Raw genomic sequence first — 19496 nt, forward strand, 5'->3', positions numbered from 1 at the left:
AATTTTGTCTCTAAAGATGCTAGATAGAATTGTGGCAAAACATCAGGAGATCTGTTCCCTAAACCTATCACTAAATCCCGAAGCTCAGTACTGTTAAAACAGATTGTACTGGCCATGAAAACCCAGAAAAGCAAGTTAGTAATTGCAGAATCCCAATACGTTGAGTTAAAATCCATAAAAATGGCTTTAACATAGACTAGCTACTTATGGAGTCAAACTGAAACACAGCAATCTTGGAAATCATTATTATCCAAGCCATCCTCTTCAGATATTAAAAGCACCAGCTATAATATAAAGTCTGTCCTCCACCATCTCAATGAAACTCGCCCAGCTCCCAAAAGATCACCCTGACATACTTTCTTTCAGAAAACTTGAGCTAGCAGAGTACAGATTACATAATGGAGTATTTATTTTGGAAAACAGTTCCACTGAGTATGTGGCTATATCCATGCAACCTCAATCAATAGAGAGTATGCTTCTACTCCTTCTTGCATACATTCAATTGTGTCTGATTATCAGAAACTGCCTGGACAAGTCCTTGAAATTTTCAAGGTTTCAGAAGTGCAATTGCCTCCTTTCTAGGACTGAAAGACCAAGTTTGCCCAGCAGACTTTGTGCCTAAGGTAGGACTGGAACTCGCCATTTCCCCATCTCTTTGATGCCTCAACTACTACACAATATCCTTAACAAAGGGTCAAACAGAGCCTCTAAACTAAGCACATCAGCCCCATCATTTATATTGCATGATGTAATTGATATATTGTATGTTAATTGTTTCCATACCTCTTTTGGTTTTTATACAAGGAAGCATTATTCATAGGATGTCCTTTCATTTTTCCTGCAAAAACAACTGTGAGGTAGGTTGCCTGAGAAAGAGTAACTAGCTCAAAATCACCCATCCAGCTTCTAAAATTAATCTGAGCCTTCTCACTCATAGATAAGTTGAGAATTGAAGTAGAAGAAGAGGAAGTGATCATAACCCAGCTATCGTATTTCCACAAGATTTCCAAATTCTCCAAAAGACAATAGAAACTTAATACCTGAATAGGAGAACTGAAGAAGAAGCCTTGTTATATGTTTGTCATTAACAGAACATATAACTTAAAACCTGCCTTACATTTTATGTGTAATTCTTATAAGCTGCAGCTATTTGAAGGAAATTCTACTCCCTTTTGTGAATTTCATGTAAGTGCAAATATAAATCCTTTTTAACATTCTATTTTTAGTTGTAAACAGTGCAAATATCACGGCTAGGAGTGTTACATACTCAATGTTTCTGAGAAATTCCTGATTCAAACAAAATTAAAAGGTCTAAATGACTCAGGTTGATGTGCATATACAATTTGAATGGTAAATACCAAATAAAAATTAATACAGAACGATTTCCAATAATTTACCTAAGGAAATAGAGGTCATAAGCAAAACTTGGCTTGCTTCAATTATTTTTTTACTATTTTTACTGTTTAAAGGAAATTAAAAAGTAATATTCTTAGAAGGCAAAAAAGAAAGATGCTAGATTTAATTCAATTTCCAGAATATGTTTAAAAGCTTTTGTAAATTCTTATTTGCTTAAAAAAGAGATCAAATAGTATACCGTACTCTAAAGTTGTAAATACTACAAAATGGGGGGGGGGGGGGAATCCTTTTGAAAGCAGTCTCCTGCATAAGAAAACAATGTGAGATCTACAACCAAGCAAATATGCATGTAACAATACAGTATTTTTCATGCTAATCTCATCTTCAAAACTGTAATATTATATAAAAATATTCTATACTCAATATAATTTATTTGGAGCATGGCTTTCAGGAACCCACTTATAAAAAGTAGCCCATAAATGTAATTATCTACTTTTGTTTTTTTTATAAGATCTAAAATCAGAAAGGCATTTTTCAATAGAATAGGAAGATTTTCTTCTATGTTAAGAAATATTTAGAATACTTATTATTTTAAGTATAAAGAAAAAGTCATATTAGTTATAAAAATATTTGATAATTAAAGGATATACAGTGGTACCTCGGTTTTCGAACGCTTCCTTTCTCGTACATTTCGGATACCGAACAAAATTTTCTGCAAAAATTTGCTTCAGTATCCGAACAAAAATTCGGGTACTGAACAGAAAATTTTGTTTTCTATCCGAAATGTAAGATCTGAGGGACGAGGTGAGAGGGAATGGGAGTCGGAACGCCCCTCCTGGCCGCCCTCTTAATAGCCTTCCAGTCTCTACCTTGTAACTTCTCTACGCAGCAGGAAGGGTAGGGCTGGCTACAATACCGGCAGCTTCGTAGGGGCTACTTTCCTCAGCGTTCAGTCGGTTACCTACAAGCAGCTGCACCAATTTTTTCCCCCCCGGCGGTGGCGGCTCCGTCGGCTTCCCTTCGAGGAGCAACAGCAGCGTCAGGAAGTGAAGGGAAGCCGCCGGAGCCGCCACGGGGAAAGAAAAAGTTGGTGCAACTGCCTGGAGGTAACCAACTGAACCGCGCGACATTCCCGACGCTGCTGCTGCATTTCCATTATTTCCTATGGGATAAATTAATTCGGTTCTCGACCAAATCGGTTCTCAACCACAGTTCTAGAACGGATTATGGTCGAGAACCGAGGTACCACTGTATATAGCATAAGCCCTTAGGCAACAACAATCCAACTGTTCTACACTTTTGACTTTGCCTCCATCATCAATCCTGAGACTATTCTGATATTGATGTTACATTACTCATATTTTATTTTATTTATTATTTAGATTTGTATGCCGCCCCTCTCCGAAGACTCGGGGCGGCTCACAACAAGATAGAACAAATCATAAATAATCCAAATAACTTTAAAATATTTAAAGATTTAAAAGAACCCCATATACTAACAGACACACACACAAGCATACCATGTATAAATTGAACATGCCCGGGGGAGGTGTTTCAATTCCCCATGCCTGACGGCAAAGGTGGGTTTTAAGGAGTTTACGGAAGGCAGGAAGAGTAGGGGCAGTTCTAATCTCTGGGGGGAGTTGGTTCCAGAGAGCCGGTGCTGCCACAGAGAAGGCTCTTCCCCTGGGGCCCGCCAACCGACATTGTTTAGTTGACGGGACCCGGAGAAGGCCCACTCTGTGGGACCTAATCGGTCGCTGGGATTCGCTGGGATTATGTTTTGTCTGTAAACAAACTTTTACATAATTTCCTTTGCTGAAAAAAAAGCTTTATGATTTTTCTTTAACCAAACAAAGTATTTATTAAGTAATATCATTTTACTCTGCATGGTTCTTTAGAAATGGCAATCTTCATAGTTAACAAACATTAAAAATCATTGACAAATATATTTTGTATGTGCATAACAAGAATAGAATAACAAGACAAGAATAGGCACAGGATTGAATGTGTACATAAACTATTACCCTGCATACTGAATGTCAAACTATTACAGGTAGACCTCAAGTTATGACCATAATTAAGCCCAATTTTTTTGTTAAGACATTTAAGAGCATTCTGCCTCATTTTAGGACCTTTTTTTGCCAGAGTTGTTAAATGAATTGCTTCAGTTGAGAAGTTAATTAAGTGAATCGGGTTTCTTCATTGACTTTGCTTGTAAGAAATTCGCAAAAGCTGGTCACATGACCGTGGGACACAGCAACGGCCATAAGTATGAAACAGTTGCCAAACATTTGAAATTTGATCCCATGATCATGGGAATACTGCAAAAGTCTTAAGTGAAAAAAATGGTCATAAGCCACTTTTTTCATTACCATTGTAATTATGAACAGCCACTAAATGAACTGTTGTAAGTCGAGGACTACCTGTAATGTTCAGCTTCAGACAAAATCAGTTTATCATTTGTAAAAATAAGAAATGACTGTCAGTGAAGAAAATATTTAAAATACAAATGTTTCAATTTAGAGGGATACTCCAGTAGGTCTTTGACTTATGACAACTGAGCCCAAAGTTTCTGTTGATAAGTAATACGGTTAAATGAATTTTGCACCATTTTATGATTTTTCTTGCCAGTTGTTAAGCGAATTGTGCAGTTAAAAAACACCATTGTTAACTAAATCTGGCTTCCCCACTGACTTTTTCAGATATTTGCAAAAGGTGATCACAGGAACCTGGGACCCTGCAACTTTTGTAAATACATAACAGTTGAAAGGAACCCAAATTTTAATTAAGTGATCCAGGGTTGGTCCCACTTACCTTTGCCACCGGTTCACATTTCACACGCATCCCGGTCATACATTTCCATTTGCACACATGCTCACTAGCCCGATAGAGCCCGGAACACAGCTGAGGAGGTGATTAGCTGTGCTTCCGGGAAGAAATAAAGCTGGGCGGGAAGACTTTTTTTCAAGTAGAAGAAGAAAAGCCATCCGAAAATGGAAAAACCCACCAAAAATTCTAAAAAAAAGATGGTGGTGCCCATGAACCAGCACCGACTGAGCTGGAACTATGATGCCATTGTCACATCAACAGCAGGTCACAGTTTGGGGTGATCTTGACTGAACGGGGAGGAACCCACCCCAATGTGATCATGGGGATGCTGCAATTGTCGTGCGAAAATCGGTTACAAGTCTCTTTTTGCATACTTCAGTCACTAAATGATTGCAAGTCGAGGATTACCTACTACAGTCTGGTAGGAAGAACTTGACATATGACCACAATTGTAACTAGAATTTCCTTTGTAAGTTATTGCAATGACAAAACGTGACCAGACTGGATCTTACAACCATTTTTACAATTAATAATAATAATAATTTAATAATAATTTATTAAATTTGTATGCCGCCCCTCTCCGAAGACTCGGGGCGGCTCACAACAATTGTTAAGTGAATCACCCCAGTTAAATAATTCACATGATCATTAAGCAGATCCACTATCCCCCAATGGACATTTTTCATTGAACTCAGCTGGGAAGACAGTAAATTGTGATCATGTATCTGCAGGATGCAGCAGCTAGCCGTAAATGCAAACCAACAGCCAAGCACCCAAATTGTGATCACATGATCACAGGGGTGGTGTGCCAGATATTAAGTACAGGTTGTAAATTATTATTATTTGCCCGTTGTAACTTTGAAAAGTCGTAAGGTGAGGACTACCTGTACTTAGCTGTTTCACATACTGAAACATAAACAGCACGATAGCATTTTTCAGTAATATACTTTATGGAAGAAACTTGAGTTCTGTAAAAATAAGATGATACTACCAAAGGTTGTTATTTATAAACTTACAAAAACTGCTGGTTTCAGAGGCGCTTAAAAATTTGCAGTTGCTTCTACTATTTCAGCCTGCTGATTCCTGTTTGTTATAAATCTAGGTCCGCGATGATGAAATTTTGGCACGCGTATCTGAAGGCACGCAAGGCGTTGCCTCGTCAGCTCCAGTGCGCATATGCGTGCTGGCCAACTGATTTTCAGCCTCCTAGAGGGCAGAAGAGCCATTTTCACCATTATCAGGCTTCAGGAAAGCCTCCTGAAGCCTGGGGAGGACAAAAAACAGCCCAATGGGCCTATTGGAAGTCCGGAGGCTTCAGTGAAGCCTTTAGTGAGTGGTAGCGGAGGAGTGTTGTGCATACATGCATGGGGGGAAGGCATTGCATTATGGGTTTTAGCACACACGTGCTCTCTCTCTCTCGCGCCCCCTTTTGGCACTGAGCAAAAAAAGGTCCAGCATCACTAATCTAGATAATGAAAGTAAGTCACCAAACTACACACACCCTTGCTATAGTTACAGAAGTTGCTAAGCTGTGGGAAAGCACTTAACGTGTAAATGCTAGCATAAGGGGGAAATACGCAAAGGAATGTTTAGCTTTCTTGGCCCATTCTTTTAAGAAGTACGTGTGACCACAGGGATGTCAATTTCAATGGCAGAGTGCCGTGATCGCGCAGAATATGGCTGGGAAGCATAGCTGTGCACACTAGGGGCATGGGAATATAGAGGCTGCCAGAAAGGGGAAGGCAGGGTCTTGCATGCACAATACCAGAGGCATAAGAGAATAGCTGTGAATAATAAGCCACCTGCACTAGCAATAGCAATGTAAACAGAAATGTCAAAGGTGAAAACAGGCTCATATTTTTGATTCAACTTGCTGTTATGAAAGATGACCCAAACTGACGGAACCAGGCAAATGACGCAAGCCAGAAGGAAGAAGAGGCCGGCCACAAGGTGGCAGCCTGCACTATTGATGAGGCATCTGACCTGCTTGATGTTGGGCACCGTGGATACAAAGGCTGTGTTGCACATGCCAATTAAACAGAGGAAAAGAGCCAAGACAGTGGTCAACATGCTAATGGGAAGAGCCAACTGGAGGACACGCAAATCTAGCTGATCGACCGCTGTGTACCACTCGGTGTCATAAATGACACAGTCTTTGCTCCCGTCAGCGCGAACACACTTAATCCACAGCCCTGTGTAAACGGTCACGTTCTTTTCATTTTTGTTAAAGGTGTAGAGTCGCATTTGTCTCCAGTTTGGAAGCAGTGCGGCAGCAATGAGTCCGGATAAAGCCGCTGTTCCAGAGAGGAAGGCGAGGACTGTGGCAGCATGAACGTCCCGGCAGCCCATTGCAATCGGTGAAAAAGATTCCTGGAAAAATTGAGAAACAGCACCAAGTTAACGTGTATGATGAAAAACCAAGAAGAAATGGTGGATGCAGCTGACCTTGAACGTCAGGTTCTTTACTGTACATGATTCAATGTTACCAGTGTATCACCTGGTATCATTCTTTGTCAAGCGGACCAGGTGTCCCCTTGACAGATTTTTGCAGCCTTATTTGAAAAGAAACCATCACAAAAACAACATAGATAATAGAAAAAAACCCGCTCTTTCTAATGAAATAAAAATGAAGATGATTGAAGGTGAAAAAACAGAGAGCTGTTTCATCACCTTCAATCATCTTCATTTGAAAGAGCATGGATTTTTCTATCGCTCTCTCTTTTCTCACCTTCAATCATCTTCATTTTTACTTCATTAGAAAGAGCATGGTTTTTCTATATATATGTTGTTCACATACAGTGGTACCTCGGTTCTCGACCACAATCCGTTCCAGAAGTGTGGTTGAGAACCGATTTGGTTGAGAACCGAATTAATTTATCCCATAGGAAATAATGGAAATGGATTTAATTGGTTCCCAGCCCATTGACTTGCTGGGAACCAATTAAATCTACAGTATTTCCTCTATTTCCTATGGGATAAGGATCTGAGGGGATGGGGTGAGAGGGAATGGGAGTCGGAATCCTGACACGCCCCTCCTGGCCGCCCTCTTAACAGCCTCCCAGTCTCTACCTTGTAACTGCTCCAAGCTGCAGGAAGGGTAGGGCTGGCTGCAATACCGGCGGTTTTGGGGGGCTCCTTTCCTCAGCGGTTCAGTTCGGTACCTCCAGGCAGCTGCACCAACTTTTTCCTTCCCGGCAGCGACGGCTCCGGCGGCTTACCTTCATCACATGACTTCCTGACGCTGCTCCTCCTCGTAGGGAAGCCGCCGGAGCCGCCGCCGGGAAGGAAAAAGTTGGTGCAGCTGCCTGGAGGTACCGAACTGAACTGCTGAGGAAAGGAGCCCCCCGAAGCTGCCGGTATTGCAGCCAGCCCTACCCTTCCTGCAGCTTGGAGCAGTTACAAGGTAGAGACTGGGAGGCTGTTAAGAGGGCAGCCAGGAGGGGTGTGTCAGGATTCCGACCTCGTCCCCTCAGATCTTACATTTCGGATAGTAAACAAAATTTTCTGTTCAGTATCCGAATTTTTGTTTGGATACCGAAGCAAATTTTTGCAGAAAATTTTGTTTGAAATCCGAAATGTATAAAAACTGAGGCGTTTGAGAACCGAGGTACCACTGTATGTTGTTTTTGTGATGGTTTCTTTTCAAATAAGGCGTCAATTTCACCTGGTCCACTTGACAAAGAATGACCCACCTAATAGTATTGGTAGTCCTCGATTTATGACTATAGTGCAGGGCTGTCAAACTCAAGGCCAGGGGATTGCTTAGATCTAGCCCACAGAGCCACCTGGAACAGTGAAGGACTGGTCGTATTGCCTCTGCCAGTGAAAATGGGGCTTTGGAGGGGCGTGGGTGGCCCTTCAGAGCTCAATCTTTGCTTGCAGAGGCTTGTAAAAGGTCATTGCAGCTGAAAACAGAGTTCAGGATCCCATTTTCACTGTTGCCCACCCCTGACTCAGCCCCCAATGCAGTAATGGGCCACAGCCGGTACGACTGGGATCGCCAATTAATTAGTAAAAACGGCAATGTGTGTGCAGCTGCGCACCCATGATGTGCCCCTGCAAGCTCCCACATGAGATTTAACTGCTGCGCATGTGCAACAAGTGAAATCTCGCAGGAGAATTTGTATTTGTATTTATTAGATTTGTATGCCGCCCCTCTCCAAAGACTCAGGGCGGCTAACAACAATAAAAAAGACAATGTAAACAAATCTAATATTGAAAATAATCTAAAACCCCCCAATTTAAAGAACCAATCATACATACAAGCATACCATGTATAAATTCTATAAGCCTAGGGGGAAGGGAAATTTCAATTCCCCCATGTCTGACGACAGAGGTGGGTTTTAAGGAGCTTGCGAAAGGCAAGGAGGGTGGGGGCAACTCTGATATCTGGGGGGAGCTGGTTCCAGAGGGTCGGGGCCGCCACAGAGAAGGCTCTTCTCCTGGGTCCCGCCAAACGACATTGTTTAGTCGACGGGACACGGAGAAGGCCAACTCTGTGGGACCTAACCAGTCGCTGGGATTCGTGCGGCAGAAGGCGGTCCCGGAGATATTCTTGCTTGCACACATGAGATTTCGGCAGTTTCTGGGCTTTTGTTTGCTTTTGTGCACACACCGTAGTAAAGAAATTAGCAAAATTTGCCAAAATCTCACATGTGCAAGCATCCTCGCATGAGATCTAGCTCCTGCACACATGCACAGAAGTCGACTCTCATGCCGGGGGTGCGCACCCATGCCAGTTACCCGCATGCACCTGCCGCCAGGAGTGTACCAGTAGCGCCGGTGGCGGGCAGTCGCTCAGTGCCCCAATGAATTGACTTTGACATCCCTGCCATAGCTGCAGCTCACGATGGCTAACTCACAATGGGAGACCTAATTTAATGATTTCTCATCCTTATTCTCCCCAATGAATTGTTAAACAAATGCACTGGTTATTATGCTTGGGTGCTCTAGTGGTGGGGAAGGCACCTGGAGGCCTTGCATAGTCCCAGATCTACCTGCTCCAGGCCTCCCAAGCCATCCCTGAAGCATCTGGTGCTCCACTCCCTGTCCCTTGGGATTTCTGGACAGTCAGCCATGGAAAAGAGCCTAAAGCAGCTACTGGTGTACAAAGGGCAATTACAGCCTGTAGACTAAGACAGTGATTTTCAACCTTTTTTTGAGACGTGGCACATTTTTTACATTTACAAAATCCTGGGGCACACCACCAACCAAAACGACAAAAAATGACACTCTAACACAAGATTCTGATGAATACTAGCATTCTCCCTGAGGTTGTGGGTTCAAATCCCATGGTCAGCTGAGTGTAGGGGCCTTGGCTCTGTCTGTTTTGATGGTGTATATCAGTAATTTTCAACCTTTCTTGAGCCGCGGCACATTTTTTACATTTACGAAACCCTGGGGCACATTGAGGAGGGGGGGGGGCTAAAAAAGGTTTGGACAAAAAAATTATCTCTCTCTCTCTTCCTCCCCTTCACTCTATTTCTTTCTCCCTCCCTCTTTCTCTCCCTTCATTCCTCTTTCTTTCTCTTCCATCCTCTCTTTTTGCTCTCTTTCTCCCTCCCTCCCTCTATGTCTTTCTCTCTCTCTCTTTCTCTTGTTTTCTCTCTCTCTTGCTTTCTTTCTCTTTCTCTTGTTCTCTTTCTCTCTCTCGCTCGCTCTTTCTCTCTCTTGCTTTCTTTCTCTCTCTCTCTTGCTTTCTTTCTCTCTTGCTTTCTTTCCCTCTTGATTTCTCTCTCTCTTTCTTTCTTTCTCTCTTTCTTTCTTTCTCTCTGAGCTTCGCGGCACACCTGACCATGTCTCGGGGCACACTAGTGTGCCACGGCACACTGGTTGAAAAACACTGGTGTATATAGAGATTTGAGCTCTTTAAGAAGATGACCCTTCAGGAGGCCATATACAATATAGATAACATTGTGATGCATTGTATATCACCCTCTGTGGGGGCCTCTTATAAAAAGAAAAAGGTCAAATATCTATATACACGATCAGGATAGACATGACCAGCTGAGGCTGAGGCTTCATCTAGTGGTGGCAACATTTACCTCAAGTCCTGGCCAGGATTAGAAATCGGGACCATGGGGAGGAGTAGCAGCTTCAACTACTCGCTGCGGCCACACAATGACAAGTGTGTGGCAGCCAAAGCGGGGATCTTCCTGGGTGTGGATGAGAAGCGGTCTGCTATTGGCTCATCGCTAGTGGTCGGGATGAATCCTAGAAGGTGATTGGTCAGTGAGTGTTCCCTGTGCCCCCACTCTTCCTGTCGCTGATAGCTGGAGGAATTGTGAGGGGAATGTTTATGTTTGGATGGAGGCGGCTTGCCGGATAAATGGCCTCCGCGGGCCGTATCTGGCATGTGGGCCGTAGCTTGAGGACCCATGTTTAATTTCCCCACAGCACACTTGACCATGTCTCATGGCATACTAGTGTGCCATGGCACACTGGTTGAAAAACACTGGACTAAGACATATTATTTCCCATCCAGCAACCCAAGGGACTTGCAGGACTCAGCCTGTTTCCAGCCAGGCCACTTAAGACAGTGTAAAACTGGGCAATAGAAGCCACCAGAGCAGGAGGCTGTTAAATCTCTTAGGCTCAGTCTACGTCTGTCCAGTACTCCAGGCATTTGCAATCTTGACCCTGCCCCACATTCAGTTCCAGAGCCCAACAACATCAAACTTACCTTTTGGTTTTTTGCAGAGTAGCCTGGCTGATGAATGCAAAGCTCAGCTTTCTTGCAAAGCTGCTAGCCTCAGGGCAACTTCATTCTATTCTGCAAACAAGTAGTACAGTGTTCCCTCGCTTTTTGCGGGGGATGCGTTCCAAGACTGCCCGCGAAAGTTGAATTTCCGCGAAGTAGAGATGCGGAAGTAAATACACTATTTTTGGCTATGAACAGTATCACAAGCCTTCCCTTAACACTTTAAACCCCTAAATTGCAATTTTCCATTCCCTTAGCAACCATTCAGATTATTACTCACCATTTATTTATTTATTTATTTATTTATTTATTTATTTATTTATTTATTTATTTATTTATTTATTTAGATTTGTATGCCGCCCCTCTCCGCAGACTGTTTATTTATTAAAGTTTATTAAAAAAATATTTATTAAAGGCAGACGAAAGTTTGGCGATGACATATGACGTCATCGGGTGGGGAAAACCGTGGTATAGGGAAAAAAACTGCAAAGTATTTTTTAATTAATAGACTTTCCACAAAGTTTGAACCTGCAAAAATCGAGGGAACACTGTATTTCTAAACAATCTGTTGGGCTTTTCTAAGGAGGCTGCACAAATAAACAGAGCACAGCTAAGCTTTGGAGAGGCTTGAAGGAACCCAATTGGATAGGTGAGGGAGATAGCTATGGGGGAAAGGGGGCATTGCAATTTCCCGTGGCTGTTCATAAGGAGGAATAATGGCAGGAGTGGTTGTAAGATTAAAGCAGGGTCATAAATACCTTTGGATGGTCTGTCGCACTTCAAACGATTGCCAAGTTGTAAGTCAGACTACCTATAATATATTAAATATATTAAAAAAGTAGTACAAATGATCAATATAACTATTTGAACCGGTTTCTTAAGAGCCACAACCCCTTATTTACTTAGTTGAAAATAAGGTCAAATAAGTTAAATTGACTGTCAAGTAAATGAGCATATTAAATAGGTTTCTACTTCTTGATCTACACTCAACCGTATTTGTTGTGGTTAGCTCTTGTCCAGCTCCTGCCCCAAGGACTGTGGATGTGGGGGAGACATCCACATGCCCCGGCCTGTTTTGCCCCCGGTGGAATCTGCTGATGAAGGCTCCTCTGCCCAAGAAGACATGAGTGACAGGGAGGAGGAGAGTGTGGCAGACAGCTCAGAAGGAAAAAAATGTAAAAAGAGGCTCAATTACTGAACACTTGTCTATTTGTAATTTTAGTTAAAGTACAAGCACATGCAGAATTTTCTGACTTTTTAATTAAAATTAATCTGCACTGGTCTAAACCTAACCATGTTATTATCTGTTCAAATATAAGCCAAGATAAATACTATTCCTCAGCCCTGAAAATGGAATTTAACATAAAGGTGTACATTAAATTCTGGTTAATAGAAGAACTCACATAAGTAGACCAATGTTTCTAGAGCAAATATAGCTATACAGTGATCCCCCGATTATCGCGAGGGTTCCGTTCCAAGACCCCTCGCAATAATCGATTTTTCGGGATGTAGTGGTGCGGAAGTAAAAACACCATCTGCGCATGCGCGCCCCTTTTTCCATGGCCGCACATGCGCAGATGGTGGAGTTTGCGTGTGGGCGGCGGGGAAGACCAGGGAAGGTTCCTTCAGCCGCCCAACAGCTGATCTGCTCCGCAGCGCGACAGCAGCGAGGAGCCGAAGATGGGGTTTCACCGTTGCCCAGGCAATGGGGAAACCCCATCTTCGGCTCCTCGCTGCTGCCGTGCTGCGGAGCAGATCAGCTGTTGGGCGGCCGAAGGAACCTTCCCCGGTCTTCCCCGCCGCCCAGGCAAAGGGGAAACCCCAAGATCGCATGCAGCTTGCCCGTCACCCGCTTGCCCGGCCGGCCGCTTGCCGCTTGCCCGTTTGCCTGCTCGCTTGCCCGTCACCCGCTCGCCCGGCCGGCCGCTTGCCGCTTGCCCGTTTGCCTGCTCGCTTGCCGCTTGCCCGTCACCCGCTTGCCCGGCCGCTCGCTTGCCGCTTGCCCGTTCGCCCGCCTGCTCGCTTGCCGCTTGCCCGTCACCCGCTCGCCCGGCCGGCTGCTTGCCGCTTGCCCGTTCGCCCGCCTGCTCGCTTGCCGCTTGCCCGTTCGCCTGCTCGCTTGCCGCTTGCCCGTCACCCGCTCGCCCGGCCGCTCGCCGCTTGCCCGTTCACCCGCCTGCTCGCTTGCCGCTTGCCCATCACCCGCTCGCCCGGCCGGCTGCTTGCCCGTCCGCCCGGCTGCTCGCTTGCCGCTTGCCCGTTCGCCCGCCCGCCCGGCTGCTCGCTTGCCGCTCGAGAGCAAGAGGGGGAGAGATAGAGAAAGAGAGAGAAGGAAAGAAAGAGATGAGAGAGGGAGGAAGAGAGTGTGAGAGAGGAAGAAGCAAGATAGAGAAAGAGAGAGAGAAAGAAAGATGAGAAAGGAAGGGATCGCGAAACTCGGGGGATCACTGTATTTTGAGTCAATGGCCACGTTTGCATACATTTATAAGATAGAATTCCATTGAAATTCAATTTATTATTAATAAGCTGAATATTAGCATACTTAGCAAATTCACTTGCATTTTGCTCCTCGCATTTGCATGTCTGCTAAACCTACAGAAACACAGATGCTTAACACGATGCCCAAACTCACCTTGGAATCTTTGTTCTGCTTGAATGCAAAAGAGTGAAGTTAAACATAGCAATTCTAAAATACTTCACTTCCATTGTAAAAGGTACCCACATGACAAAGTTCCTAATTTCAGACATTCTTGTTTCTTAAGTTTTCTTTTCATTAATCTGTCAACGTAGGCAAACCTCTTTTTGAAATGCCTATTTTTAATAGATACATTTCCAATGTACAATATTGCACTACATATACGCATAGTTGCCCCGGACTTGTGCACTTAAACTTGACATAACTTAAATATTATACTGAAGGAAAGCTATCACTGTCATTTTTAGCATTCACTGGTCAATCACTGTGTATCATAATTTTGGATCAGATGACTTGAAAACACTTTCCTCTCAACTGCTTCACTCACATTTTGATCTATCAGTGGTACAGAATACGAACTGAAACTAAGAGGCTACATTATTCAATTTATCCTGCAAGTGCTAAAATGAATGAAACTGACAACCAACAACTCTTTACATAAATAAAACACATTTTAAACTAATTAGTGTCTTCAGGCAAAATATTTAATGTAGATGCAAAATCAATTCAAAGTGTTGGTTATGACCTATAAAGCCCTTCATGGCATCGGGCAAGAATATCTCCTGGACCGCCTTCTGCCGCACGAATCCCAGCGACCAGTTAGGTCCCACAGAGTGGGCCTTCTCCGGGTCCCGTCGACTAAACAATGTTGTCTGGTGGGACCCAGGGGAAGAGCCTTCTCTGTGGTGGCTCTGACCCTCTGGAACCAGCTCCCCCCAGAGATTAGGATTGCCCCCACCCTCCTTGCCTTTTGGAAACTCCTTAAAACCCACCTCTGCCGTCAGGCATGGGGGAATTGAAACATCTCCCCCTTGCCCATGTAGTTTTTGTGTATGATTCGATTGTGTGCTTGTTTTTTATATATTGGGGCTCTTTTGGATTTTTTAACTTAAAACTGTAATTTAGATTGCGAAATATTAGATTTGTTACTATGTTTTGTTTACCATTGTTGTGAGCCGCCCCGAGTCTGCGGAGAGGGGCGGCATATAAATCCAATAAATCTAATCTAATCTAATCTATAAGAATAAGCAGCATCAACACATCCTTCATTCCCTTTCTCCAAGACAGTATTATTTTCTCAAGGCAATATTTTAGGTGAAATTATTCTGCTTATGCTCCTCAACGTTAGGTTTAAGGCAATTCAAAAATGAGTTTGTATCATTTGCAGGCAGCAAACCCCTCATTCAAATGTCTGAGTGAGGCATGTTTTTTCTTAGTTTCAGTTGTAAGAATGGCGTGGATACACAATACAGTGATCCCCCGGGTATTGTGACCCCGATCATTGCGAAATGGCTATATGGCGATTTTGCAACCCGGAAGTAAAAACACCATCTGCGCATGCGCACCCTTTTTTCTATGGGCACGCATGCGTAGATGGCGCCGGGCAGATCAGCTGCTGGGCGGCTTCCCTAGGTCTTCCCCCTCTTGCTGGCGGGAGGGCGAGCGGCGGGCATCAGCGAGGAGTTTCCCCACCGCCCACGCAAACTCCTCGCTGCCGCCCGCCCGCCCTTCGCCCGCCCACGCCGTTCATTCTCGCCGCTTCCCAGCTGAGTCCTGAAGCGAATTCGCTTCAGGACTCAGCTGGGAAGCGGCGAGAATGAACGGCGTGGGCGGGCGATGCACGAGCGGGCGGCGGACAAGCTGAGTCCCCTTCCCAGGAACCCCAATCTTCGGCTCCTCGCTAGCGCTGCGGAAGTAAAAACACCATCTGCGCATGCGCAGATGGTGTTTTTACTTCCGCAGCGCTACTTCGCGAAAACCCGATCATTGCTAGGGGTCCTGGAACGGAACCGTCGCAATGATCGGGGGATCACTGTATAGTTATATTGTGGAGATATGCCCATGGAGAAAATCCAATGCCAAGTATGTAAATCAATACAGTTGTCACTCTTTTTACACAGGAAAATCTTAACATACTGAAAATCAATTACGTTTATTAAGCTTTTCTATCACTTCATGTATCCACCATTGTCCTTAATCTAGTAATCTGTACAAAACAAACGAAACAACCACCTAATAATCGTTCATAATTTTACTTATTCAAAACCATTCAGAGTATAAACATGGACAATGTTTTCAACATAATATATCTTAAATCAGAGTATGTCACCAAAATATACATGACACAGGACATGCATAACTCATTCAGCCCCCAATCTGTTCTATACAATATATGATTAATTAACAAAGCAAGGAAAACATGTTACAATATGGTAAGACACTTACTTGTACACTGGAGCTAACTTTCTTCAGTTCCAATTACTGTAATCAAGAAAAATTAAAAATCATTATCAAACTGAAACATTCAAAAACAGCTAAATAAAAACAATACAAAGTGTTGAATACATATCAGTAGATGGAGTGAAGCTGAAAAAGGAAGACTTCACTCAAGTCCACCATCCAGGAGGGAAGAATAGTTTAAAGTGGTCGGTCAATTTGTATGGCAGTCCCTATAAAAGGGCAAGTTGCCAGACAAGGTTTGCTGGAGTTTCTTGTACAATAAAGAGCTGAAGTCACACTGACGCCTTTGCTTATTCTCTCCACCCACAACTTAGCACAAAGTATTGTATTTTGTTTGCATTACTGTTTAGAGCTCAAGTGATGAAAAGAAACTCACAGTAAGTTACAGCAGATGAGTTAAATTATGATTCAGGACAACAGATAAATACCTATTTGAAACATATAATTAACAGACAATATAATTAATGTTCTACCAGCTAACTTGATTCATCCTGTGCCTCCAAAGCAACCAATGAGAACATTCGTAAAGACTATTTAAAGATATGGCTGTTGCCCTTTACAAATTTACCCAAGTTCATCCAAAGCTCATCTGTCTGGAACCCGCACTGCATATCAGACATTAATATAATCAAACAAGTCCAGAGATATTTCACAAGAAGAATCTTCAACTCCTCTGCTCACAATGGAAGAGTTTATGCCACCAGACCTAAAATTCTAGGTTTAAACAACTTAGAACTATGCTGCCTTCGGTATGACCTAAGCATAGTTCTGCCGCACGAATCCCAGCGACCGATTAGGTCCCACAGAGTGGGCCTTCTCCGGGTCCCGTCAACTAAACAATGTCGGTTGGCGGGCCCCAGGGGAAGAGCCTTCTCTGTGGCGGCCCTGACTCTCTGGAACCAACTCCCCCCAGATATTAGAACTGCCCCTACTCTCCTTGCCTTTCGTAAGCTCCTTAAAACCCACCTTTGTGGGTTTTAAGGCATGGGGGAACTGAAACATCTCCCCCGGGCATATACAATTTATGCATGGTATGTTTGTGTGTATGTTTGCTTAGTAAATGGTTTTTAAAAAATATTTTAAACTATAATTTAGATTTGTCATGAATTGTTGTATTCTGTTGTGAGCCGCCCCGAGTCTGCGGAGAGGGGCGGCATACAAATCTAAATAATAAATAAATAAATAAATAAAATAAAATTATCTGCTACAATGGCCTACCTGTCAATGATTACTTCAGATTCAACCACAACAACACAGGAGCACACAATAGATACAAACTTAAAGTTAACAGCTCCAAACTCAATTGCAGAAAATAAGACGGCAACAGAGTGATCAATGCCTGGAATACACTACCTGACTCTGGCTTCTTCCCCAAACCCCCAAAATTTGAACTTTAGACTGTCTACTGTTGACCTCACCCCATTCCTAAGAGCTCAGGAAGGGGCATGCATAAGCGCACCAGTATGCCTACCATCCCTATCATAACGTACCATTTATTTTTATTTATATTCATTTCATGTATTCAAATCAGGTTTATACTGATACATACTATCTAATACATGTTTGTATTAAAATAAATTGTATTACATGTATATCAAAAAATCAAACAAACTTGTGGCATCAAATCTAACAAAATGATAACTACTGTATATATTTTTTTCTTACGTATCCCACCAAATCTTTTCACAAGATGGTCTCTAACTTTAAAGATTTTTTTAAAGTGTTTCCTTCCAAGTTAGAATATTTGGCTTACAAGGCATAAGTTCTACTAGGCAGACAAGATCCCCTCCAGAGGTTGCTGAATTACAATTCCCATTGGCTTCCCTTGTTAAGGGACAACCATGCTGGTTTGAAATACTGGATCTTGTGCTTCGGGAACATCTTTGCGATCACAGTTACCCAATTTTGCATTGGCAAATAAGCCTCTGACACTCAATGAGCCAGAGTTGCACTAAGTATAACAAATAATCGTAAAAATCACTATACAACTGCATTTCTCATAGAAATGAACAATACACTGATAAAAATATGACACAGCCCTAGCGGTCTGGACCGGCAGGAAAGAAAGCTCATTAATGTATAATGAACATTGGCAACTTTGCTGATAAATAGACAGGCAGACAGACAGCAAATCTCCCCTTTCTAACCTGCTTCCCACGTATAATGCACGCAATTGGAAACACCGAATCCATCTTCGATCTCCCGGAATTTCAGGAAGTGGCTGCCTTTTCCAGGTCTGTCCAAAGCTTTCTGGGACTGTAGTTTTTCTCCACAACTCTTTTAGTTTCCGCATGCTTCCAAAGACTACAATTCCCAAGATCCTCCTTTAATAGCTATTAGTGAAGTCTACGCCTTCCCGGCTGTAACTGAGGTTGTTCTTTGAGGACCGGGACTGGGATTAGTTGCCAAAAGGAAGCAATTTGAGTGAAATGAGCTGTCGCCTTCGAGAGTTTTAATTGTTAGGGTTGTTTTACCGTAGGTTTTTTTAAAGCCAACGTGGATTCTGCGAATGGATTTTTACCTGTTGGAAGTAATATACTGTACATACCCTAAAAATATTAAAATGGATGTTTAATTACAAAATATACAGAAATTACAGTACCTCTTTAGTGTCTTTGCGACACTTTAAGTTGCATTTTGAAAAGGTGTTTTTAATGAACAGTAATAAAAGTATCGTTAGGACAAAAAACAATTCAATTTCTGCAATGCATCCGTGGGCTCATTGTTAATCTGGAGCTGTCAGATCTCGTAACTCTAGTTTGAGGTATACTGTAACAAGCAGGAGGAGGGAGATTATGATCCCGCTATATAGAATGCTGGTGAGACCACATTTGGAATACTGTACAGTACTGTGTTCGGTTCTGGAGACCTCACCTACAAAAAGATATTGACAAAATTGAACGGGTCCAAAGACGGGCTACAACAATGGTGGAAGGTCTTAAGCATAAAACGTATCAGGAAAGACTTAACGAACTCCATCTGTATAGTCTGGAGGACAGAAGGAAAAGGGGGGACATGATCGAAACATTTAAATATGTTAAAGGGTTAAATAAGGTCCAGGAGGGAAATGTTTTTAATAGGAAAGTGAACACAAGAACAAGGGGACACAATCTGAAGTTAGTTGGGGGAAAGAGCAAAAGCAACATGAGAAAATATTATTTTACTGAAAGAGTAGTAGATCCTTGGAACAAACTTCAAGCAGACATAGTAGATAAATCCACAGCAACTGAATTTAAGCATGCCTGGGATAAACATATATCCATCCTAAGATAAAATACAGAAAATAGTATAAGGGCAGACTAGATGGACCATGAGGTCTTTTTCTGCCGTCAGACTTCTATGTTTCTATGAACAAATGATAGCCAAGTTTTAAAGCGGTAGCTAATTTGGCATTAGAAAGACAGCTAATTAGAAATATTGTCATACTGATTTTTAAAAAGGTGGTAAAAATATAACAAATGTATATATATCAATTAATAACCAGAACAATTTTTTAATACCAACTATTTGCCGTAACAAAAATGTGTTCAATGGACTGAAATGTAATTTTAATATTTTTTCATTCTTTTTCTTTTGCTTGTTTTGTAGATGTGTTTATGTCAATGTTTGTTTATGTATCTTTTGTGTATTATTTTTTAATGTTTAAAATTCAATAAAAAATTTTAAAAAAAG

The 19496-nt window shown here is 42.6% G+C and overlaps 1 protein-coding gene across 2 annotated transcripts; it reads right to left on the minus strand.

Annotated features, from left to right (window-relative positions):
- Positions 1–4705: 4705 nt before the first annotated feature.
- Positions 4706–18084, minus strand: CLDN12 (claudin 12). Of its 2 annotated transcripts, XM_070729147.1 has the most exons (4): positions 17972–18084; positions 15810–15845; positions 11647–11699; positions 4706–6558 (listed from the first exon to the last, which is right to left on the minus strand). In XM_070729147.1, exon 4 carries the CDS (start codon positions 6535–6537, stop codon positions 5800–5802), a length of 738 nt encoding a protein of 245 aa, XP_070585248.1. In that variant the 5' UTR covers positions 6538–6558; positions 11647–11699; positions 15810–15845; positions 17972–18084; the 3' UTR covers positions 4706–5799. The 2 variants fall into 2 exon arrangements, with proteins under 2 accessions (XP_070585248.1, XP_070585249.1); XM_070729148.1 differs by lacking the exons at positions 11647–11699; positions 15810–15845; positions 17972–18084 and adding an exon at positions 10871–11036.
- Positions 18085–19496: the final 1412 nt, after the last annotated feature.

The sequence above is a fragment of the Erythrolamprus reginae genome, chromosome Z (genome assembly GCF_031021105.1).
Source record: "Erythrolamprus reginae isolate rEryReg1 chromosome Z, rEryReg1.hap1, whole genome shotgun sequence".
Taxonomy (NCBI): Eukaryota; Metazoa; Chordata; class Lepidosauria; order Squamata; family Dipsadidae; genus Erythrolamprus; species Erythrolamprus reginae.